Source organism: Jaculus jaculus, chromosome 2 (assembly GCF_020740685.1).
Source record: "Jaculus jaculus isolate mJacJac1 chromosome 2, mJacJac1.mat.Y.cur, whole genome shotgun sequence".
NCBI classification, from domain to species: Eukaryota; Metazoa; Chordata; class Mammalia; order Rodentia; family Dipodidae; genus Jaculus; species Jaculus jaculus.
The window spans coordinates 138440427-138466088 of record NC_059103.1 but is presented as its reverse complement, the minus strand read 5'-3'; the positions used below and the strand labels follow the sequence as shown (position 1 = coordinate 138466088).

General features: G+C 39.1%; 1 protein-coding gene across 2 annotated transcripts in view; it reads right to left on the bottom strand.

Annotated features, from left to right (window-relative positions):
• Prex2 (phosphatidylinositol-3,4,5-trisphosphate dependent Rac exchange factor 2) overlaps positions 1–25662 on the bottom strand; it is a 318249-nt gene that overhangs the window by 126758 nt on the left and 165829 nt on the right. The window contains exons 21-25 of one of the 2 annotated variants that reach the window (XM_045143485.1): positions 22966–23083; positions 19199–19383; positions 16911–17072; positions 3438–3660; positions 2691–2898 (exon numbers count right to left, since the gene is read on the bottom strand). In XM_045143485.1, coding sequence (XP_044999420.1) covers positions 2691–2898; positions 3438–3660; positions 16911–17072; positions 19199–19383; positions 22966–23083 — 896 coding nt within the window. The remainder of the gene's footprint in view (positions 1–2690; positions 2899–3437; positions 3661–16910; positions 17073–19198; positions 19384–22965; positions 23084–25662) is intronic. The other variant, XM_045143486.1, reaches the window with a different exon arrangement.

Below are 25662 nucleotides of genomic sequence, written 5' to 3'. Positions count from 1 at the left end.
CAGTCAGGCCTAAATATATTCAAGAATTCACATTCATTTTTAAAATATTTATTTACTTATTTATTTGAGAGAGAATGAAAGAATGAGGGACAGAAAGCAACAGAGAGAGAGAAAAGGCACACCAGGGCCTCTAGCCACTGCAAACAAACTCCAGATGCATATGCTATTTTGTGCATCTGGATTTACTTGGATACTGAGGAATCAAACCCAGGTTCTTAGGCTTTGCAAGCAAGTACCTTAACCACTGAGCAATCTCTCCAGCCCAAGAAATACCCTTTATATGGGTGAGCAAGCAGATTTGGCAATACGCTGATTGCCTCTGTATTAATTTCTATACTTTTCACCACAAACTTGAAACTCATTATCATTATTCATCCACTTCTATAGATGCTCTCTTCATTATACTGAACTGTATTGACTAGACATGATACATAATCACCTCACAGAGCTCAGCAGTTCTGCCACCATAAAAGTCTGCAATTGAAGTTGGGGGAAGAAGAGGGCACAGGTTAACCAAAATCATAGCTGTATTTAAAAGCCAAATGAAAAGCCTATTTCTTGATTACCTAATTAGAAATCTAATTTTTAAGAGTTTCAGTAGAAGACCTGTCTGTGGGATCATAAAGCTGCTTGCAGAAGCTACAGGTTATTAAATGAAAATCCCAGTGCCAGGGTGCACCAGAGGTTCCCAAGACTCCCAAAACAATACAGTCTATTGACACTGTTCTTGATGGCCCACCACAGGAGATGGTAAGAACCTGTTGCTGAAGATACCACATGTTTTGATTGCAGGACACAAAAAAATCCAAGCTGGAACTTATCTGGAAATTTCCTCCCTGATGACCCGTTTGCATAGTGCTGGAAGGTGACATGTGAGCTGCTGTTGAAGAAAAAGTCAAGGACAGTCTTACCCAACAGTGAGATGTGGGCTACAAAACTGACTGGCCAGGCAAGATGAGCTCACGGGTGTAACAGTGGAATGACACTTATGGGGGAAACCAACTCTTTCTGATTGGTTCTGAGGCCTGCTCCATGGGAGGGAATTTATGCCTGGTACTACGAACCAAGTCAAAAGCCTATAACTGGGGATATCATGAGCCCTAGAGAAAGTACTTCGTTTTGCTAAATGGACATGTTGTGATCATCAAACTACCTTATAAATATTTATGTTTATTCCTGGAAATTAGTGCTACTATCAGCTTTGGTCAGAGGAGCTTTTTTTTTTTTGTAGTGGGTAGAGATTACTGGAGAGATTCAAAACTAGTCAAATTGCGGAGAATAAATGACTATTGAGTGCTCAGTCCTAAAGGAAACATCTGGATCTCTCCCTCTATGGCTCAGGAAACATTGTGGATAAGGAGCTACAAAGAATATAAGAGCCAGAGAATGATTAAAAAAAAAAAAAGTGCTGTAGAACATAACATAGTCTTTCAGATATGATATGGCTGCTGTACTGAGTATAATGAGTATGAATGTACCAATGTAATGTAATTAGGAAAGTAAAACACTAATGTACTAATGGTTAGCTGCAAAAAAAAAAAAAACAAACAAACCAAAATCTGCGTAAGATCAGGCCTATGAACAGTTTGTCATGGATGGGAGAGGAGCTCACAGGCCCACGTCTCTCTAAGGGACTATTGGCAGTTACTGGTCAAGGGAAAGGAGAGTCATTTCTTTTAGTGGTATAGCACTGATACACTGCCCATGCTCTGGTAAAATAGCTCTCACTCATGTACCCCTAACTAAACTCAGTGGATCACAAATAAAAAGACATCAAAGTAGAAGTGGAACTAGTTGAGGGGTTCAGTGGGAGGGAGAAGGGAGACAAGAGAGAACAGTGGGGGTGAATGCAATCAAAGTACATTACATAAATGTATAAATTTCTCAAAAATAAAATAAGTTCAAAGGAGTTTATAGGCTTGCAAAAGTGTTCATGAACTATCTCCATCTTGCCTTGGTTAAAACTTTCATTTTACTGGCCCAGATACTGGGGATACAGCTTAGTAAGCTTTTAATTCAGTCAGAACAGTAAAATGAATTGGTTCTGAGAATGCAGACTTTTGTCTTAACTCTTTCAATAGATGTTAACATTAGTCATACTCTGCATCTTTCATAAATATTTCTTTATTTCATATACTCAAATACTGTTCCCTGGACTATAAAATATAATACGAAAATCTCCACATACATAAAACATTTTTTTTTCTTTTGTTCTATAAGGGGGACTCAACACAGGGCTTCAAATACGTTATACAAATGCTCTACTTCTAAGTATCCTCAGCCCTTTCCTCACTTTTCATTTTGAGACAGAGGTACTGTAGTGCTAAATTCCAAGGCTAGCCTTAAACTCACTAGGTAGCTCAGGTGGACCTCACACCTGTGAGTCTTCTGCTTCAGCCTCTTGAGTAGCTGGGATTAAGACACATGCTATTAGCAGTGACTTTAAACATATTTTGAAACATGCTATTTTCTATCTTCAATAAAATAGACTTTTATCATTCTTTGTCCTGAAATGATGACTTAAATTTTCTATCCGTATGTATTCTCAAGTGTTAAGGTGCTGGAATAAAGAAGTTCTATGTGATTAGAACAAAATTCCTACAACTAATGAAAGCATGAATGTGGTTTTTCAAAAGTGACACTTACTACAACTATTTTAATGGGAAATTTTACAAACTTAACATACTTACTCATCTATTTGACAAACACACATCTCCACCTCTTTTAGTGCAGTCTGGAGCTTGCCCAGAAGCTTCTGATAGATGTCTTGAGTTTCTAAATCTTCTTCTCTCAACAAATATCGGAGACCATGGCCATCTTGCTGTCCCAAAGACAGGCCTGACGGGGCAGCCATGGTCGTGATTGTATGCTGAATGTACACCATAGGGCTTAGTTTCCCTGAGAAGTTAAAATAATTCCACAGTAATATTTATTACCCTTCACTTGAACTATCTGTTCCAGCACAGTTTAGAGGTCCAAGCTTATATAAAATTAAATACCAATCCAATGCTGAATTTAATTCAGGAGTTAAAGCTTCTGAGGAGTTGAAGCTAAAAGCCACACTCAATTCACTTGTTTGTCCCATTACAGTGGTACAAATAGCCTTGAACATACTTCTCTTGTACCTCTGGGATTTATCACAACAACAGTCATTTTAGATAACTGGTCCTAGAAAGATGAACTGCACCCATCATGCATATAAGGAAAGCAGGAGCAGCTATCTTTCCTATAAGGAAACAACAAAAGTGCCTGACCCTGTTTTTACTCTGCAAATATTTATGCACAATTACCTGAGTAACTATAGTGAGGACTCTTTTGTCAGGTGTCGGCTCCCTAGGATGCCAGACATCTACCAAACTTTATGATGCAGGAGTACCTACAAACTGCACAAATTACTTACTACTCAGGGGTTGATAAAACCTCAAAAGCCAACATACCGTGCTCCGAAGATTTATTTTCTTTATCATGAGAATGATGTTTCCTGCTATCCAGCTGAACACCAAAGGCACTCCCAAGGGAGGTTGATGTTTTGGGATAAGAAACTTCCATCACGTTGACATGGCAGTTGGTAGGGCAGAAATCACTGCTGTGCAGTGGGGAGATCTTTGATTTGGCTTGTTTAAAGGTAGGCCACGCTCTATTCTTCAACACACGGGAAAACTGCAAATTTAAAGAAACAATGGGAAAAAAAAAAACACACCAAAACAGTTAGACACACAGTAATGACTTAAAATTTTCACTTGCATAACAAAATCCCAAGAAAATTTAGTCATGTTAACTGGAATGAGTGAAATAAATTACAAGTTGTTATAATTGAATGGTTATTTTAAAGCTTGAATTCTTTATAAAGCAAGGCTATGTAGGCAGCAGACAGCAGATTGCAATTTTGGTGCTAAAAGATGACCCCCAGTGAATAACGCAACTCCCCAACACCCAATGCCACAGGTTCCCAACAGATGACAGAGTCCAGCAGAGAAACTGGCGTTACAGGATAGGAAGTAGATCTTTAAAACTGACAAAATGCTATAGCTGCAAGGTGGTCACGTGAGCTAGAATATAGAATTACATCAATCAACATCAGAAAGCTTCCCAAAGCAGCATGTGTGTGAGCAGACCAAACAGTATGGTGCAGTAGCATTGATCCAGACTGGCTGGACAGCTGTACTTCCTACGCCTCCTGCTAGGCTCTGTTGAATTTTGGGGTCAGAATCAGATTGAAGACTGGCATGCATTCAGATTTCATGCCACAGAGAATAAAGTGATGCTGGAATGATTTATTACTCCCAAGTGTGGCCATGTTCCTGCCCCAAATCTTGCAGTGACTTTCCAACCAACTCAATATGCTCCTTCCATGGTCTGGAAATCTGACCACAGATTGGTCTCCATTAAGCTTATTGTGTCCCTAAAAGCTCTCTTTCTCCTTCTGTGACCCAAGCTCCTCTGGCTTCAATGTGGTTCTTCTCATACATTACCCACTCACTCTAGGTCTTTGTAACAGCTATTTAGTGTCTAGACTTTTATTCTTCACTGACAAGCATTTTCCTATGCATCTTCAGATTCTAGCAAATTGCCGGTAACCTTTCTAAAGTCCTAGGGCAGAGTCCATTTTCCTAGCTACAAACTAGAGGACAGCACAATATGAACCTTCTTTTAATATGAAAAATTGCTTACTCCTATCTCAACTGGTAGGAAGGCCATGGGGTAAAAGCTAAATTTGTTTTGTACACCAGAAATAGGTATCTATACAGCTGAACTCAACTGTGGTCTCACTGACTACCTCAGTGCTAGTTATGACTGTCACAATAACTGGTGCAATGTTGGGCAAGTCACAGTCCTATCACTCTTAGTAAAACAAAGAATTTGAGTTATATAACCTCTATGTTCTCTTTTTTAGAATTACAGGGTTGAGGAGATGACTCTTCACTCCCTGTGGCAACATGAAGGCCGCAGACTCCCTGACTTTGCTTCCCCACCTAAGCATTTGGGCATGGACACTTATATGTGCAAACCCAGTCTTGTGGCGACCAGAAGTCAGAGAATCCCTGGGGTATGTGTAAAAAGCACCTTCAAAATAAGTAAGAGACTCCTGCAAGGCCACTGAGAAATCTCGCTGGAACTGAGCTGATAACCTCCTGCATGTAGACCAGTTGACAGAAAGCTGGAAGAAGCCATTCTGCATGCAGTTCAATGGGAGAAAGATAAATCACCAGTGAAGATACTCATAAGTGGACACTGCAAGCCTTATAATTGGCCAGCCAGGCCAAATGAGCCAACAGGTGCAATAGTGGCACATCTGTTATGGGGGAAACCAACTGTCCTCTAATTGGACTGGAGGCCTGCTCCATGGGAAGTGAATACATCCCTGATACTGAAAACTTAAAACAGGGGTAGTCATTAGGGGTGTAACATCTGCTGTTGTCTGGCCAAATGTATATACTATGCTTATCAAACTGCCCAGAAAACACTTCTCTTAATGTTCACACCCTTATATTAATGCTACTTTCACTTTTGGTTGAGAATCTTCTCTTCAGATGGCAGTGACCTTGGGATGACTCAGAAGGTATCATGGTGATGGAAAGAAATGACTGCAGTGCTCAGTACTGCAATATCTGTATCACACCTTCCAAGGCTCAGGGTCTAATGCGGAAGTTGTGGCAAAAAGAATATACAAGCCAAAGGAAGGGTAGGACTCCTTACAACATGCTACTCTCCAGACATAAAATGGCCTGGATATCCATGGCCTCACACTGCCTGATACTACCTGCATAAGACCTTCATAAGAGGAGGAAAAGATCAAGACATCAAAAGTAAAAGAGAGACTGATTAAGATGGGGAGGGGGTATGATGGTGAGTGAAGTTTCAAAGGGTAAGTGGGGGGAGGGAGAGGAATACCATGGAGTATTTTTTATAATCATACAAGTTGTTAATAAAAAAAACAAAAAAATTAAAAAAAATAAGTAAGAGACTCCAAGAAAAAAAAAAATACCAAGCATGAGAGTGATGGAGAAGGAGCACCTGATATTCTGCTCTGGCCTACACATACACATACACAGGCACTGAATATGCATATTCCACACCACTCCCCCCACCCCACACCACATACACATACACGGGCTCTGAATATGCATATTCCACACCACTCCCCAACATCAACCCCACCACATACACATACACGGGGCTCTGAATAAGCATATTCCACACCACTCCCCCCACATCAACACCACCACATACACATCCACCACATACACATACACGGGCTCTGAATATGCATATTCCACACCACTCCCCCCACAACCGCTCCCCCAAACCTCCACCACCCACATATACATACATGGGCTGAATATACATCTTGCACACCACTCCCCACACACCACCCCACCACCATAATACTATAAACATGCATAAAAGCTAGAATCATGTCCCAGCTTTTTTATGTTACTATCAAACTAAGCATTTTGACAGTGGAAAGAATATAAGTTAAAAGTACTACTGTTCACTGTCTAACTGTTCTGTTAGATACGATGATAAATTTTAAAATCATTACCCATAAATATTAGATTGCTACTAGAAAATGTATATACAAATTGCCTGTGTACATATAATACATATGTTAAACTGTATTTAAGTCATGTGTCAAGCAGCATAACTCAGTAAAGTAACACATTAAGGATCTAAATGGAATCATACTATAATGTAGGATTATTATTAAGGGGGTTTATTAACAAATTTGTTGATCATATACAATGAAAATATTGCAAACACTGAAAGAAAGGAATTCAGAGAATTCCTAATCTATGCCCTCACTTTAGTAATTAAGAATCCGCAGCTCAGAATGGATCCAGAATTTTAGAAAGGCTAAATGCAAAATTTCATTCACAACTCTTTTCTATTATCACAGATGGATTAGAGTCTCAGCTAAAGGCCCCATGATACATGTCAAGCTTTAGAAATATATTTTATTATGTCATAGAAGACAGCAAAAAGCATGCTTCTCTTGGCACCATCCCCTTCGGCTAATTATCCATCCACTAAAAATGGAGATGGGAATAATAGCTCCTCAAGATCCTGAGCTAAATGCTTCTAATACAACCCCTGTGCCATAAGTACACATTCTAGGAATACAAGTTCTAGGTAAAAGTGATGCAATATTATTGTTATATATATAAAACAACCGTCAAGCATGGTGGCACACTCTTTTAATCCCAGCACTCAGGAGGCATCGGAAAGAAAATTGCTGTGAGTTCAAGGCCAGCCTGGAGCTATAGATGGAGATGCTGGTCACCCTAGGCTAGAGTGAGACCCTACCTCCAAAACAAAACTTATGTAATAACCATATCATTAAAATTATATGTTCCATGAATATAAATGTATGCAACAACACTAAATACTTTAAATACATACTAGATACAAAAGTCAAGTAATTAGAAATATTTATAGGTGCTGAGAAGGCAATGAGCAGAGTAAGATAATGAAGTTATAATGAAGTGATCAGGGATAGTGTGAACACCAGATTGTAGATCCATATCCCAACTCAAATTTCTGTGAACACAGTTTTCTCCACTCTAATATCTGAACATGCCTAAAGTAGCTCAAGCACGAGACTTATGGAGGAAGCTTCACTGTGGAGCCTCTCTTGAGAAATAACTTCAGGAAAATAGCACTGTCTACCAACCTGGGTGGGTTTATTAGAGTATTGATCTGTCCCCCAAATCCATGCTGGAAACTTGATGTTAAGATCTGGATGTGGGGCTGGAGAAATTGCTTAGTGGTTAAAGCGCTTGTCTGCAAAGCCAAAGGAACCAGGTTTGATTCCCCAAGGCCCATGTAAATTCAGATGTACAAGGTGGCACATGCGTCTGGAGTTCATTTGCAGTGGCTGGAGGCCCTGATGTGCCCATTCTCTTTCATTCTATCTGCTTCTTTCTCTCACTCACTCTCTCAAATAAATAAATAAAAATGTTTAAAAAATAATATTTAGCCAGGCATGGTGGCACATGTCTTTTATCTCAGCACTCGTGAGGCAGAGGTAGGAGGATCGCCATGAGTTTGAGGCTACCTTGAGACTACAGAGTGAATTCCAGGTCAGCCTGGACTAGAGTTAAACCCTACCTCGAAAAACTAATAATAATAATAACAACAACAACAATAACAATAACAATAATATTTGAGGACTGGAGAGATGTCTTAGCAGTTAAGGTGCTTGCCTGAGAAGCCTAAGGACTCATGTTCTACTCCCCAGATCCCACAGCCAGATGCACACAGGTGAGGAAAGTACAAGGTAGGGGGGACCTTTGAGTGGTGGAGCCTATCCTTATGAAGAGACCTGTGGCTTCTCTCTCTCTCTCTCTTTCTCTCTCCTTCCTATTTCCTGACATAAGCTCTTCCACATGGTTAATGTATTAACGGATTCACGGGTTCTCATGGAGTGGCTTCATTAAAAAAAATATATGTTTTTTTCAACACATTTGCTCCATCTCACAATATGATGTCCTTCACTATGTTGTGTGTGACCTGGCAGGAAGGCCCTCACTGGATGCTCACCAATGTGGCTACCCAATTGTTAGCTTTCCAGAACTATTCCTTATGTCGCCCAGTATATAGTGCCTAATCACATCATCAGAACTCTATGACAATCACCCTTAGAAGAGGAAGAGGCAGCATAGGTGCTTTCCCACCATGATGAGACAGTAACCTAAGATAAACCCTTTCCTTCCATCAGCTGCTTCAAGTTGAGTGTTCTGTCTCAGCAACAGAATGGTAACTGCTACAAGGTGAAACCTTGAACAGCTAATTCACATATTGATCCAGGCAATACATTTAAAACCTGATAGTCACTGTGCTAAAGTCCTGGAATAATACAAGCTAAATTACAACAGTGAAGATAGTCTCCAATTGCAATTAAGTGGATTTTTTTTTTTTTTTTTTTTTTTTTTGAGTAGAGTCTCACTGTAGCCCTGGCTGACCTGGAATTCACTATGAAGTCTCAAAGTGACCTCGAACTCACAGTGATCCACCTACTTCTGTCTGCCAAGTGTAAGGATTAAAGGTATGAAGCACCATGCCCTGCAAGTGTACATTTTTGACTATGCAGCTACAAAGCTTTGTATTAAAGTGTCCTCTTGAGAAAGGAAGGCATGAGGCAGAATCTTATACACAACAGCCCAGATCCATGTATCAGTTTGAGGATTCTATGGCAACGATAAGCAAAGGTGCTAGGGATGCTCAAAGTAAGATTTCCAATTCTTCCGGTGTAAATATTTTTATGTGAATTGTAACCCTCTTGGATGCTTACAAACGATCCCCAGTGCCCAGACTAAGTCCAAAGCCTTTTTATTTTGAGGTAGAATGATGAGAGAACCAAGAAGGGTTTTCATCACAGGTGAAGAGGAGTTTCCCCAACCAGGGCAATTGTACACCTACATGAAACACACATTCTGTTCCAAGGAGAATGAAAGCCTATTTGGAATTCGTTCAGCTCTTGAGAACCACCCAACCTTGTCTTATGCATGGACTAAAACACACCTATGACCTGCACCACTGACTGACTATGAAATCAGAGATGAGCTCAGGAGGCTGGATGAAAAAGCTCTCAGAATCAGTGGCTCTCTGTTTCTTAAAACCTAAAAAGGCTTTAAAGTCAAAATGAAGTAAAGCCTGCCTATGACTTTAGTTTCTGGGGCGTCATTATATTTCACAAAAGGGAGTTTTTAAGCTTTCCCTTGGAAGAAAAAACATACTGCTGATAACAGTTTAAAAATAAAACACATGGAAATTAAAAGTCTATATTCACAAAAGCTATGGTTTCTGTTGACATTCATTGGATACATAAATGGAACTAATCTTATATAACCTACTAGGGTTATTACCTTAGGTATTTATATCTCATTCAAAATGAAAGGATCCTTGAAATATTTTTGTGCTAACCATGCATCTCTGACTAATGAAAAAGAAAACCAGTTATCTAAAATATGTTTAAGGTCGAATGGGATGCTGGCAAAGATGATTTTTAAAGCACTTAGGCCCTAGTTGACTAGATTTTTCATTCTTTACTTCTAAATTAAAAATAAAACTGAGTGAGGCTTCATGCCATGGGACTAATATCTGATTTACTACTTCCCAACTAAATGACCAGAGGCAAAGTTCTGTCACCTGTGAGCAGAAATAGGGTGAATGAGCACACAGAGCAATTGTGAAACTCAATCAACCCTATTTAGAAGTACTCTCTGTAATTCAATGACACTGCTTTATAACTCATATCATTCTATAATTCATCAGTATCATTTATATCATGGAAAAACACTGCCCGTTAACCTGATCCTCTCTACCTTAAAAAGTCCCCGAATAGATTTCTTATGAGAAAATGGATTATTGTTCTCAATCACTAGGATTATGCTTTTGAGAATCTCCAACATTTAGGGGGAATTCCTGTAGTATCTTGTAATTTCATGTGCATACAATCCTTGCTTATTGCAAACCTTATTTCTGGTAGAAACCAGGAAATGATAACATCTTTATCCTCCACAACCAAACATTCCTGTCTCCGTATATATTTAGCCCTCAACACTTAGTAAGGGGTGATCATTTTCATTTTCTCTCCATCTCCAACATACCTACAGCAGTCTATGTCATCACCTTGCACTGCAGCAAGCAGAGAAGAGCATTAGCCTGTCTACTGTGACCTTTCCCTGTCACTCTACCACTTCAGACAACTGGAAAATTTTTTATTTGCCCAATTTCTTTATTTTTATTTTTTAAAATTTTTTTCTCCTTATTATTATTATTATTAACAACATAATTTGTATGGATACATCTTTTCCTTCATTCTTGGCCCTATTCCATTGGCATCGCTCCTCAGTGGGGTTGTAGGTATTCCCTGTGGGGCTGTGATTTATGTGTTGTGGAAGCAGCAGTGAGTTATTTTTGAGGGGAAAGGAATGCCTCTGGGCACAATGTATCAACCTGTGGCTCTCACAATCTTTCCGCACCCTCTTCCCCCAAATTCCCAGAGCCATGGTGGGTGAGTTTTTAGTCTACTTCAGTGACGAGCTCTTAGGAGCCTCTGGATCTCTGCTTTGGTAGGTGTTGAGTATCCTCAGGGTCTGTCTCCTGCATCCTGGTGCTGCTTAGCAGGTTTAGCATAGAAGCAGCACTCTTGTTAGTCTCCTCAATTCCTCTTTGGTTTCAGTTGTGGCTTGGCTAAAGTGTGAGGGGTAGTTTATATTCTCTGGTCTTGCTGCCTACTTCAATTTTTTAATTGAGACATAATTGAACAATTTGCAGGATATAATATGATGTGTTAAAATACATGTGTTCAAGGTCTAATGTTCAGAACAAGGTAACTGCTGCATCTATCCCCTCTCTTCTGGATTGCCATTTTATCTTCTATACTTAAAACTCCAATTCACCCCTACTCTTTCAATGTACGGTCTCACTCTAGATCCCAGGCTGATCTGGAATTTACTACGGAGTCTCAGGCTGGCCCTGAACTCACAGTGATCCTCATACATCTGCCTCTCCCAAATGCTGGGATTAAAGGCCAGGCTCCAATTTCTTTTCTTTCTTTCTTTCCTTTTTTTTTTTTCTTTTTTTGTTTTGTTTTGTTTTTCAAGGTAGAGTGTCACTCTAGCCCAGGCTGACCTGGAATTCACTATGGAGTCTCAGGGTGGCCTTCAATGATCCTCCTACCTCTGCCTCCTGAGTGCTGGGATTAAAGTGTGCACCACCACATCTGGCACCAATTTCTTTTTTAATCACAACCAAATCCAACCTTCCTTTCCAATCCAGGAAGACAATTCCTCATATATAAGTTCAGTCTTAGTTTTACCTTGCATGAGTGACATTTCCTTTCCCCATCTGCCCTACCATTTGAACACTGACTATTCAATCTACAGAGATTTTCCCTTTCCTGGAATTCCCCCTGCTCTCTTAATAACAGCACATAAGCTTTATGAGACAATGTGAGATGGAGGTAAATAAACAAAAACCAGTGTTAGAATAAAAGAGAGCAAGCATCAAATCCCAGTACTGTGGCCAGATGGGCGCCACTGTGAAAGTTCCTTTACCACTCTGAACTTCAGTCACTTCATCAGTGAAGCAGGCACTATGAATCTCATATTTCTTTTAGTAAATACAGACTATGGGTAACTTTAAACTAGCACATGCGATGCCTGATACCTGGCAGCAGGCAGCCACAAACTGCTGTGTTTCACAAAACTCTAGGAAGCACCCTCACACTAGAGTGTGCAGTGTCAGCATGCTCAGCCAGCCTCTGTGGGACTTCGGACAAGCAATTCAAGCATTATTATTGCTTACTTCATGCAATTGGGCCTGACTTTAAAAAATGAAAAATTGTTCTTTTTTATTTATTTATTTGAGAGTGACAGAGAAAGAGGCAGATAGAGAGAGAGAGAATGGGCACACCAGGGCCTCCAGTCACTGCAAATGAACTCCAGATGCGTGCGCCCCCTTGTGCATCTGGCTAACATGGGTCCTGGGGAATCGAGCCTCGAACCAGGGTCCTTAGGCTTCACAGGCAAGCACTTAAGCTATGCCATCTCTCCAGTCTGGGCATGACTTTTTGATTAGATTCTAAGTGTGACAGGGCTGGCATCCGGAAGTGACTCTTCTTTATGCCTCTCTTGTCTACATGAGAAGTACACATCAGTAAATATTTCTGTGTTCTTCCTTCCCCATCCTACAACAAATTCACTTTCATGGAATTGAGTCTATGAAATGTGCATTAAAAGTGTCTGCTACACAAAATGCACCTGTGTTTCTCTTACCATTCCTTGCAGGGGTGTGTATGGGCACTACTTATGACACTTCTTGGCATTACCCCTATTACACCATGAGTGAGAGTTCCCGGAGAACTCATCCCAGGAAAAGCTCTCATAAGAAAAGTATATATTCCACAGGTAATGTGATAAATAAGTAATAGATAATTTCCCTTTTTATTTAAGCTGTCATGAAACAAAAGGGATAATATTCAATTTAAGCAAATGCCCAGAATCCTGGAATCTGCTTACATGTGACCTTTCCCACAGTAACTACTGTAATATAGCTTAACCATACAGTAGACACTGGCCCCTTTCCTTCAATATACATTCTCATTTTCTTAATTATAGTAATAAACCTCTTTGTATTTCAGCTGGGTACACAGATATCAGCTTTAGGTATCATTTTCCAGACTCCCTTTGTCTCAGTAACTAATGGGTATGAACAGGAGTGATATGAATATGTCCGGATCATGTCCTCAAAGGAAACTCTGGCTAAATAACTACTGGGTATGAACAGGAGCAATGTGAATATGTCAGGATCACACCCTCAAAGGAAACTGTGTACTTTGGACATTTACTCCCATGTTCCCCTTCTGAGGAGTTATAACCTAGACATGATGGTGAGCCAGTTTTGACCTTGCAGAAGTGGGCAAATATCCTGGAAGAAAGGATAGGAAGGGGTCGAGGCAAGAGTTTTTGTGATACATCATGAGACCTGAGATTGATTCCCAATACTCATGTAAAACGCAGGCTTGGTAGGGAACACCTGTGCTCCTAGTTCTGGGGAGGGGGTCAGAGACAGGGGGATCTGACTGCACTAATTGGTGAACTCAAGGCCAATGATGTCTCAAAGGAGACAGACTGTGATCCTAAGAATGACAACTGGTATTTTTTTTTTCTGGCCTCCACATACACACATATTGATGGGCATCCACACACAAATAAACATGTGTACATGCACAAATATACATGTATGATAAGTACATATGTACACAAATGTGCATAAAAATAATAAAATATGAATAGTTGAATAGTCCTAAGACTTTTAATCCCTGCCCCCACTGGATGCCTATCAGTTGGTCTTGTATGTGATTAAGCAGTAAACATGCATTGTTCAAGCCTGTTGTTTCCATCTTTATCAGGTAGCTGAATTTATTCCATACCTAATTCTTACTATTTTAATGTTGTTGTTATATATAGTTTTCCTTTTCTGTGTATATCTATTTAAGCTATTTCTAGTGTTTATGTGGTAGGAAAATAGGGACAAATGAAATTAATAAGAAAAAAAACACAACAAAGAAAAATTAGCAAGACCTCAATGCCCAGAATCTGAGGGAACCCCAGCCACACCTTACACAGATCCATCTTTGTAGTTGAAATGAGTCAGTTTTTCAAAATGTGCTTGGAAGGAAAATTAAAGTAACTTGCATTATTTAGTCTTTATATTTTACTTCAAAGTAATGTCAATCCTATAGATAAAGAATAATGAAGAGACGAGTTTATATCCTTCACCTCTAATGGGGCATAATGATGGATTCTGCCAAAACTCAAATAGGTGAACTGAGCTCAACCAACACAGAAAGAGGATTATTTGACGTTTCAGGTAAGCAGTTACCTTGAGTACTCTATGAGATTGGACTTAGAAATAAAACACACAACTATAATACACATTCAACTTAACCAGGAAAGCAAGAATTACAGGAAATTCCTAAAGAAAAAAAAAAAGATAACGCTCGTTTCCTCTTGTCTTACTCTAGGTGATGCAGCCAATTTTGACCATTTTTCTGGGTACTCATTCACCCACATCCTTATTCTTATTCAGACATATGTAGGTACATATGGGTTTATTTTCATTTACAATATCTAGATTTTAAAACACATATAGTTAACTAACATTCATATATTGAGATAAACAATATATCATAGTAAGGATGTTCTAGATTTTCAGCATCCACTTGGACCTTGTGGGAAATAACTTATTAATCTTTTACTGATGTGCAAAGAAAAATAAATAAAACCTATTATGTAATATGCTTTGGAGATCAATTCCCACAAATTATCCCTCTAAAATACATCCAGAAATCTGTCACATTTTCTTTCTCCTTCACCTTCATGGTGGTCAAAGCTATCATCACCTCCAACTAGACCACTGACATCACACCCACTTGGCTACATGTGGTGGTTTGAATGTGAACGTATGGCCCCCGTAGCCTCAGGGATTTTTGACTTAGATTGAACTTGCAACTTAAGTCTCTAGTGGCTAGAACCCTGATGGAAAAGGGAGGTGTCAATGGGGTGCACCTTGTAGTCCAGTCCTATTAGCTTTATAAAAATCAGTCTGAGCTCTGGCTGTTGGATTTTTTTGCTTGCTGCAGTTGTTTCTGCTCAGGATCTATGGAAGTGAGCCAGCTGCTTATGCCATGATGAAGCTTCCCCCGGACCTGTAATGCTGAAAAAAACCTTTTCCCCCTAAGCTGCTCCTGGTCATGTGTTTGTCCCAGCAATGAAAGCGATTACAACACCATGGTTTTTCCATTCTCAACCACTTGCAATTCATTCCTACAAAAGAATGATCTTTCCAAACCTTAAATTAGATGGACTCATTCCCCTTCATAAAATCTTCCAAAGCTCCAAATGGATAAAGCATTCCTAGTACTCAACAACCACCTGCCAGAGCTTCTCTTCTGCTTGACTGGCCACTGCCCAGCTACCTGGCTTTCTTTCTGTTTTGGAGTCTTTTCTTCTGTCTCCACCTGGATGGGCCTGTTTTTACTCACATGGAGTTCTCAGCTGCTACTACTCACCAGATACAATCTTTCACAAAAAGATAATCTCTTGGGCTGGAGATATGGCTCAGTGGTTAAGGCACTTACCAGTAAAGCCTAAACACCTGAGTTTGATTTCCTAGTACCCACATAAAGCCAGATGCACAAAGTGACAAATGCATCTTGAGTTTGTTGGCAGTGGCTCAACACCCTGGTACACCCATTCTCTCTGTATGTGTCCCTCTTCTCTCTGTGCTCACACATAAATAAAATATTTTTTAAATAGACACTCTCCAGTCTTCCCCAATCTAGTGGTAAAAGTATCACCACGTCTCCTCCCTTCCTGATTTCCTCATGACTGTGTTTCAGTGTTTAAATGGTCTCTTTGTAGGGATTTATACATTGGTCTGCTCTCTCTCCCCTTCTTGGCTATGAGAACATTAAAGAAGAGATCTTGTCTGTCTCATTCTCGTTGCCTCCTATACTTTTGGCACCTAGAACAATGTTTGGTACTATGTTGTCCATGGTCTTGGCTAGGCCAAGTGTTTCCAATGTCTTAGCATCTTATTGAAAGAACAGAAAAAGTACACATATATAGAAAGGAACAAGGTTTGTGATTACAGGTATACTCTATCATCATCCTTCACCACCCTGTGTTATATCAGTTAGACCTGTATAAGTGTCTAGGATTTTTATATTGGGCTTTCCATAAGATTCTATTCTTTTTTTAATTTGAGAGAAAGAAAGGGGGGTATAGAGAATTGGCATGCCAGGGCCTCAGCAACTGCAATTGAACTCCAGATGCTTTCCCTTCCTAGTACATATGTGCAACCTTTCACTTGCCTTACCTCTGTGTGTACCTCACCTTTGTGCATCAGGCTAACGTTAGATCTGGAGTATAGAACAAGGGTCCTTAGGCTTCACAGGCAAGTGCCTTAACCACTAAGCCATCTCTTCAGCCCAAAATTATATTCTTTATCATATTTTTAGTCTCAAGGATTTTGTTATAACAACAGGAAACACATCAGAAAAATAATATAAATGTTTTCATCATTTCAATAAGTTAGTTCAGGGCTGGAGAGATGGGTCAATGGTTAAGGGGCTTGTCTGCTGAAACTAACAAGTCAAGTTCAATTCCCCAGTACCCATGTAAAGCCAAATGCACAAAGTGGCACATGTATCTGGAGTTGATTTGGTGCTGCTAGATGTCCTGGTGCACCCATTCCTTCTCCCTCCTTGCAAATAAATAAAATATTTTTAAAATTCATTCATAGCTAATACTTAAAGAAGATATCAAGAAGTGATTGAATTTTGACACTCAAAATAATAACTTCCATAATAATTACATGTAAATGTATAGAATCTTTACCTTTTTATAACTGGATATTCTCTGACATATATGTTCAATTCTTTCACTGCAAATGGCACTAAATTTATTCTGAAGGTCAGTAGGAATCACCTCACTTAAAGAATTCAGGTTGGCACAGTTTTGTACAAAATGATCATCACTTTTTGCCAGGGCTTCAAGAATCTGTAGTGATAAATGAACACAAAACATTTAACTTCAAAAGCAAGCATATCATATTTTCATAAGTTAACATGCAGGAAGACTTTCCTGGATTGCTCTTCTCTTCTAAGTTTCCCAGCATAGACATGTTAGGCCAGGCACTGCCTGTGAAGAGATTTGACCTGCCTGTTTGGAATCTCAGGTTTTGCCCGAGGCTGAATTGGTGATGCAAGCTGACTTCAAAGGTTCCCTGCTGGATACATCAGTACCCTCTGATGTTCACCTATGTCTCCTGAATTTTAGTCGAAAACATTCATTCGTTATCTTCCTTTCTCAATTTTGTTGTAAACCACAAAGAAAAAAATAAGCTAAAAAAAAAAAAAAGGCATCTTTACTTATTACCTAGAGCCTGACAGACAGGGTCAACAAATGACTGATCAAAGAACAAATGATTGAATAACAATTGAAAAGTATCTTAGTACTGTATAAATTAATGATTATTTAGTGTTTAAGCTCAACCTGATAAAAGCATCCAAACGATGTTTTCAATACCAAATACTTTTGCATATAAATTGCAACTCTGTGTGCGTGTATGTGTGTGTGCGCGCACATGTGCACTCACATGTGTATGTAATCTGGATCAGTGAGGATTTCTAATGGTTGGAAATTAATATGGTATATTTGTTCATAGCACTTCTAACTGTTCAAATCACAAAGACTGATTATTTCCTTAACCAATATTTTCATAACAATGTATTGGACATAAACTGCTAGTGCATCAATTTTCTATTTATTTCAGTGTTTTATTTATCACCAGCTCTACTTTTCCCATTGCACTGGATATGGACAATGAGTTTGTGTTTGATCACTGGTCTAGAACGGAGTGGCTTTCTCATTAACAGTGTGTACTTCTGGCTGGCTCTCATCATGTGTATAATGGAAATAATATTTGCCATACAGTTCTATGTACCTTACACAGTTATATATGAGCCATATGTAGTAATGTTTTCTAAAACTGAAATAGCTGAAAAATGAGGTAAGATTAATAAAATCACCTGAATGCAAACTTCTTCATGGGTTCCATTGAATGGTATGCCAGTTGTAAACAGGCTGCTTTTGGAAAATGTTTATCTCCTATCAATAGACACCTACACTGTACAACATCAGAATTGTAAGTATTTTAAGTAAAATTTAAGAACATAAAGTAAAAATATTATTTCTAAAGACAAATTTAGATCTTTATGTTTCTTTCTCCCACACACATTTTTAAATGAATGCTATAAAGGATAGCTTGCTCAACTACACACATTTGAAATAAGAATTAAAATGAACAAAGGTAAGAAAGCCATGTCTCATTTCTCCAACTTGTAATATCTGAATTTTCACAGCAAGCCAAAAAAGCCAAATGAAACACTAAAGCCTCAGTGTGTGGAGGTCTTAGGAATCTGATTAACTGATCTTCTAGAAAGGCCAGAAAAAGGAAAACAGTCACCTCTTTCACAAAACTTTTTTTTCTCCACTTGGATATAAACTCTTGCCCTCCTCACTTTGCTTTCCCCTGAGGGCCATATAGTGATGTCGTTCTCAAACAAGACTACACAAATGTCACTGGATCTATTTTTAAACTGGATCCTAAGTGTCCAAAAGCTGACATCTGAAGAATTTTATATTTCCTATAAGGTATTTCTTGACATGAGTCATCAGATGACAATGCATATTAGTAAAAATCTGCACCAGTCATAGTGATGCACACCTTTAATCCCAGAACTTGGGAGGTTGAGGTACGAAGATTGCAGTGAGTTCAACACCAGCCTAAGACACAGTGCATTCCAGGTCAGCCTGGGTTAAAGTGAGACCCTACCTCAAAAAAAAAAAACTGTTATGAAAATTCTCTGAAATGTACTCATTAGCCTGAATTAATAGTGCAGCTGATGTAATAGACACACCTGGCCTGGCTAAGAGTCCCATCTAACTCAATACTACTACAGAAGGATCAATAAAAGGCAAATTACACACACTTGAAAATGGGGGAAGTGAATGGACAGACATGTGCTATGTGCACAACCACAAGCACGCTTATTAAAGTGGTGGGAGAGACGCAGTTGCTTCATGCGGAAGCACGAACCTTGCTGTCACATGGTCACACACACCTTGGCAGTTAAGGTGAAGAACCCTTTGGGTTCAATCATCTTCTCCACCACGTTGCACTTGATGCCAGCCGTGCTGTCATACTCATACACGACGCCGTACTCCAGGTGCACGTTGTCCACCGTTAGGCTCACGTGCTCCTTCTTGCCGTCAATTATGGCCATGGTGTTGAACTTGTCTATTACCTCTTGAATACAGGAAATATTAATGGTTTCTTCATAGCAACAAGTAACTTTGACAATGAGTATTTTTTAAAAGTTCTTTTCAAACATTTTAAAAAGAGTTCTCTACAGGACAGCTAAAACAGGTGCGCTAAATGGTACATCTATTCTTGTTAACATAGGAAAAACGAAAATAGAACTGCTGATAGTCCAAATCTTCTCACTTATATAACTACTTTTTGACTATAAATCTACTGTTATTGGTGAACTACATGCACAGTTGTTTATACCAATTTACAGATGTTGATTCTGTGTTTTTATAAAAGCATGCATAAGCTAAATTCATAATTTTTAAAACTATGTAAAGTATGGGATGTATATTTTCTCAAAGAAGAAAAAAGTACAAAGAAATTCATATTGAAGAGGCAGAAAGAGCATGCAAGAATCATATTTTTAAGTAGAGAAGAGGTCTGAAGTTTCTCGAATAGCATCTTACAGAGAGAACTCATTGAGAAAATCCATCATTGTTCACTCAACTAAAAAATTCTATCTGGAATGTCTGCTGTAGTTATTTAGCCAACAGTGAGTTAGCTAGGGAATAAACACTGAAAATCGCCTAAGAAACTGTTGTGAGATCAAAGAGTAAATATCAAACAAGCAAAAATAAAACATGAGTTTATATAAAACACCAACATCCTCCAAAAGGGAAAGAAACTGTAAATATCAAATATTTTACCACTAAGTCGCACAGTGCGAACTGCAGTTTCTGTCACATTAATCTACCTTTGGATTGGCACCAATGCTGACTTGTTCTGAATAAGAAATCCAAGCCTCAGGACCTTGTCCTATTTTGAATAAATATAACACTATAACTTATCAGAACAGAGTTAAGGCTCCACTTAACTTGAGACACTTTTAATACTGTCTAGGGGTTAGATAAATCAAACTAAGGCACGGAGAAAAAACAGTTTTTCCTAAGTATCATACCCTCATGTTACCAGTGTCACACAGTAAAGAATATACATAGTTGGTCTTTGGACTCAGTTACCAACAAGGAACTTCTAAATCATTAGAACTACTTGGTGATGGAGGCTTCATGCAAATACTGTATTAACTGAGCTCCATCCTTAGCCCTCTTTTTACTCAGAACCAGCTTGTTGAAGCCAAACCCAAGTATATATTTGTGAGGTGATTGCTGGTGAACCCTGAGATCAATTTGAAATGGCAGGCGGTTGTCTGAGAAATCAACCATGTAATCTGAGATTCAAGCTTTTGGCTCCTTCCCAGACTAAGGTAAGGAGCAAGATGTTAAGTTCAAACACCAACAGCCAGTAAGTTAGTGAATCACATTACATCATGAAACTGCCACGAAAGCTTTATAAAGGACAAGGTCTGGTGTGTTTCTAAGGTGATGAGTACATAAGCATCCCAGGAGAGAGGTACACCCCGACTTCATGGGATAGAGCTCCCATGCCTGGGACCCTGGCAAGCCTCAGCAGGTGCATCTGTTCATTCTGCTGCTCATTTTGTATCATTCATAATAAATCTATGATAGCAAGTGAAGTGTGTTAATGAATTCCATGTATCCTTCTTGAAAATTATTAGATACAAAGAGTGGGCATGCGGGATCCACTTAACTCAGAGTCTATTGGCCAGAAACAGAAGTAAAAAGCTGAGACTTAGAACAGGCAACTGCAGTGAGGGCAGCTGCGGGAGTGAGCCCTCGACTTAGAGTGTCTGTGCTAACACCCAGATGGGAGAACTGAGTTGTAGGGCACACAGGTGCTGTCTGGAGAACAAGGAAAAATCCCTACACATAATGTGTCTGGAGTGTTGTTACCAGAAGAAAAATTTCCAGCTGCAGTGGTTTGAAAGAAACTAATGGCATAATAAAAGTATCCAAGGACACAAAATGGCCTGGATATCCATGACCTCACAGTGCCTGACACTACCTCCACAAGACCCTCATAATAGGAGGAAAAGATCATGACATCAAAATAAAAGAGAGACTGATTGAGAGGGGAGGGCATATGATGGAGAATGGAGTTTCAAAGGGGAAAGTGGGCCGGAGGGAATTACCATGGGATATTGTTTATAATTATGGAAGTTTCAATAAAAAGTGTATTTAAGGGCTGGAGAGATGGCTTAGCGGTTAAGCGCTTGCCTGTGAAGCCTAAGGACCCCGGTTCGAGGCTCGGTTCCCCAGGTCCCACGTTAGCCAGATGCACAAGGGGGCGCACGCGTCTAGAGTTCGTTTGCAGAGGCTGGAAGCCCTGGCGCGCCCATTCTCTCTCTCCCTCTATCTGTCTTTCTCTCTGTGTCTGTTGCTCTCAAATAAATAAAAAAAATATTTAAAAAAAAAGTGTATTTAAAAAATTTTTTAAAAAGTATCCAAGGATACCACCAAAAAATATGTTGGAAGGACACACCAAAATATAAAAGTGAGCTCAAGGACTACTGGGGAAAGTTCTCAAACAACAATTGATAGCATTTGGCAAATGTAAGCATAAATATAAGTGACTTAGTTGTCCTTGACAAAGAAGCCACTGAATAGAGCCATCTGTACGTCTGTTCCATAGAGAAAACAAGGCATAGTACATCCATATCCAAAGGTTTTTGCCTCTCTCTTTCTCTCTTTGATGAAGTACAGTAGAAGGTAAGTTACTTACATAAAGATTGTATTTTTTTAAAAAAATATTTATTCATTTGTAAGCAAAGAGATAGAGAAGAGACAGAGAGTATGGGCATGCCAAGGCCTCCAGCTTCTGAAAACAAACTCCAGACACATGCACCATTTTGTGCACCTGGCTTTATGAATCAAATTTGGACCATTAGGTTTTGCAGGCAAGTTCCTTAAGTGCTGAGCCATCTCTCTCAAGCCCAAGAGCATTTTTTAAAGAAGTTCTGGACATTCTGGCCAAGGGCTCCCATTTTGACAAGCATACAGATGAGATCTTGTCATAATGAGGGTCCTGAGCCAATGGAGGTACAGACTCTGTCTAGCTTCCAATGAAGTAAATACTGTGGGTTTGTTAGTCACACCAGAATGGAACAGTCTAAATAACATCCATCTCAAAACAAGGAGACACAGCTTGAGCTAGAATCCTTACTCTATGACTTAACTAGCTTAGGAAAGACCCTTAATCTACAAAGGTCTCAATTTCTCCTCTCCCAAGGAGGATGGTGACAATGCTATCCAACTGATGAGATTTTATTAGTGAATGACTAAATAAGAAAAATCTAGTAAAACACTTTGTAAAAGTGCCTGCCACTAGGCATAATGGTAAATGCTGTAATCCCAGCACTCAGGAGGCAGAAGCAAGAACATTATCATGAGTTCAAAGCCAGCCTGGGCTACAGTATGAATTCCATGTAAGCCTTCATTACATTGTGAGATATTGTTTCAAAAAGATTTTTAAAAGTGCCTAACAAATAGAGTATGGTTTTTACATGTTAGCTGTTAGCTATTACATGCTAGTTGTTTACACTACTATGAGTTATTGGTTTGAAATGATATGTTTAATAATGTTAGACCTTCAATATTTGAGACTAGGTACAGGCAACATGAAGAACACTATAAGAAAATGAGGGGAGAAAAAGTAACCTACCTTCTACTTTGCAGTCAAAAGCATCCCCTCCCTCATCTCCAGAAGGTTTGGAATGGGATTTCTGGAGGTCCTCTTGAGCACTTTCAATGCTATTATAAACCCACTGTATGGAATCTTGCTAGAAATGAGGGAAGGAAAGAAAAACCTCAGAGATTCTGGAATACATAGTTGAATACATCTCCACTGCATGAGCCTGCTTTAGAAAGATGACTATTGTTATTTATTTCTTCAGTTTGTTAAACAATAATACAATTTGAAATTAAAAGAAAATCAACATCAGTAGGGAAAGTCACTGACAATTCAGCACACTTTTCTGTAGCTTAAATAATCCTCCAAATATATGATTTATGTAAATGTATCTTCCACAGATGTACGTTTTAAAAAGGGGTGCATTTCTCAAAGTTTTTATTGAAATGCCTAAATACTGTATAAAAGTGAGCAGTGGGAGGGAATTCATGCCTTGCACTAAAAACTGAGTCAAAAGCCTGTGGCTTAGAAGTACATGGGCTCTAGAGCAAAGCTACCACTGCTACCAGCCTAAATGGATATGTTGAGCCCAAAAACCTGTCCCCTAAGTGTGTATACTTATGCTCATTGATTAATGCTCTTTTCACTTTGGATCCCATAAGCTTCTTTGTTCAGATAGTGGTTAATACTGGGAAGACCCAACACTCATCAAGGTGATGAGAAGAGAAAGAAACACTGCACAGGAAGTGGTGGAGTGACCATGAGTGCTGGGTGCAGTTCTCACTGACAAGCAGAAAAGCTTCTCTATGGAACTGCAGTAGACATCGAGGAGGCTCAAAATCCATCAAAGCTGAAAACAATAAGCTTGAGAGAGGTCAACACTAAATGAAACCTCTGTATCACACCTCTGAGATTCAGGAAACATTGTGGAAGACGGAGCAGAAGGAACGTAAAAGCCACAGGGTGGGAAAGAGTACTTTTGGGCGCTGTTCTCCAAACATGAAATGACTGGTATATTCAGGACTTTACAGTGGTGGTCATTATCCCCACCACACCTGCGCAATTCTGAGCTCATCAATATTTTAACACAGAAAATAGAGGTGTTCAAAAAGAAGAGAACAACAGAAGACATATACCTTGAAAAGAGGAGGGTATTAGATGGAATGTAGTCGGGGGAGGGGGAGAAGGTAATGGAATTAGAAGAAAATTACAGTATGTTCATATATTAAAATTCTTGATAAAATGTTTAAAAATAAATTAAATTAAATAAGTGCTAATTGATAGTATTTTAATGAATCAATTATCCATAATTATACAAATCATTTAAATGCCCTAATGTTGTATACATTTTAATACATTAATGTTTTGAATTAAACCATTAAAATTGGAATATATTCTTTTATATTATTGCATTTTAAGTCATATGACTATATTTTAATTCTTTAATGTCATAAAGGATGCTTACATCTTAATCAAAACAGCAGTTCCAAACTTACCTAGGGAAACAAGGGAAATAAACTGGTTACTTAATAAATGCTTAATGGGTGATGTTATTTTGAGGTCTATAGTTTTCTTAACTAAGATAATAAATTGGATTGTAAGTAACTGAAGTATAAAATAATAGATAGTGTTAATTTTTCCAAAATCATTTTCACAACTGTGTTTAAATAACTATGCTATTATAAATTACTAAAATGATAGTTTAGGGTTGCAGATGCAGCTCAGCCCACTGGTAAGGGGTCAATCTCTAGCATACATCACCACACCCATACACCATATCCCCCCTTCTCTCTCTCGTGTGCGCACTACTTAACTTGGCCACTTCTTGTGGCTGCCAAGTATGCATACATTATTGTAGCTACTTCTCGCTAGAGCTCTGGGCTCAGCCTTATTATTCAATTTGTCCAAGGGCATATTGGCAAGCACAGTGCAGGTAAAAGATTTATGGCTGGTAATATTCCCTCCTGACAACCAGAGATGCACAAAAGAAAATCCTGAAACGGAACCAAGGAGGGATATGAGAAGTCCAGAGGAGGTACACAGGTGCCTAGTAAAGTCCCTGCAGAACACAGTCACATCAGTAAACTTCTAGGAACTACCAACTATCCAAATTAAGAGTCACTGTTGGGACTGGAGAGGTAGTTTTACTATTAAGGCATTTGCCTGCAAAACAAAGAGACTCTGGCTCAATTCCCCAGGATCTATGTAAGCCAGCTGCTCAAGGCGGTACATATGTCTGGAGTTCTTTTGCAGCAGCTAGAGGTCCTGGCATACCCATTCCCCCCCCCCCCCTCACACACACACACACACATACACACACACACACACTCTCTCAAATAAATAAAATGTTTAAAAGAAAAAGTCGTTGTTGGCTCAGCCAATGGGTTTTGGAGTGGCCCATTTCATAGCAAGGGCTACCTGAGAGTATAGGTTCCTCAGGGAATTTATTGCCCTTCTTAAATATTTCTCCCATTAACACCTTTCTAAGATAGTCAGCATGGAAAGTGAAAAGAATTGAAACTCAAAGAAACCAATTTGGATACTTAAAAAATTCTTATAGAAGGGGAAAAGATGTTCATTTCAGAAGAGGCTTAAAAAAAAACTCAATCTTATAGTCCAACAAATATCTGTGGTGCTACCATCAACCAGTTTAGCCTATGAATTGTGAACAATTTCCAATTTGCTATGCCAACTCTGACCTTATTAGTAAGCAAGATTGCTCAGTTCTTG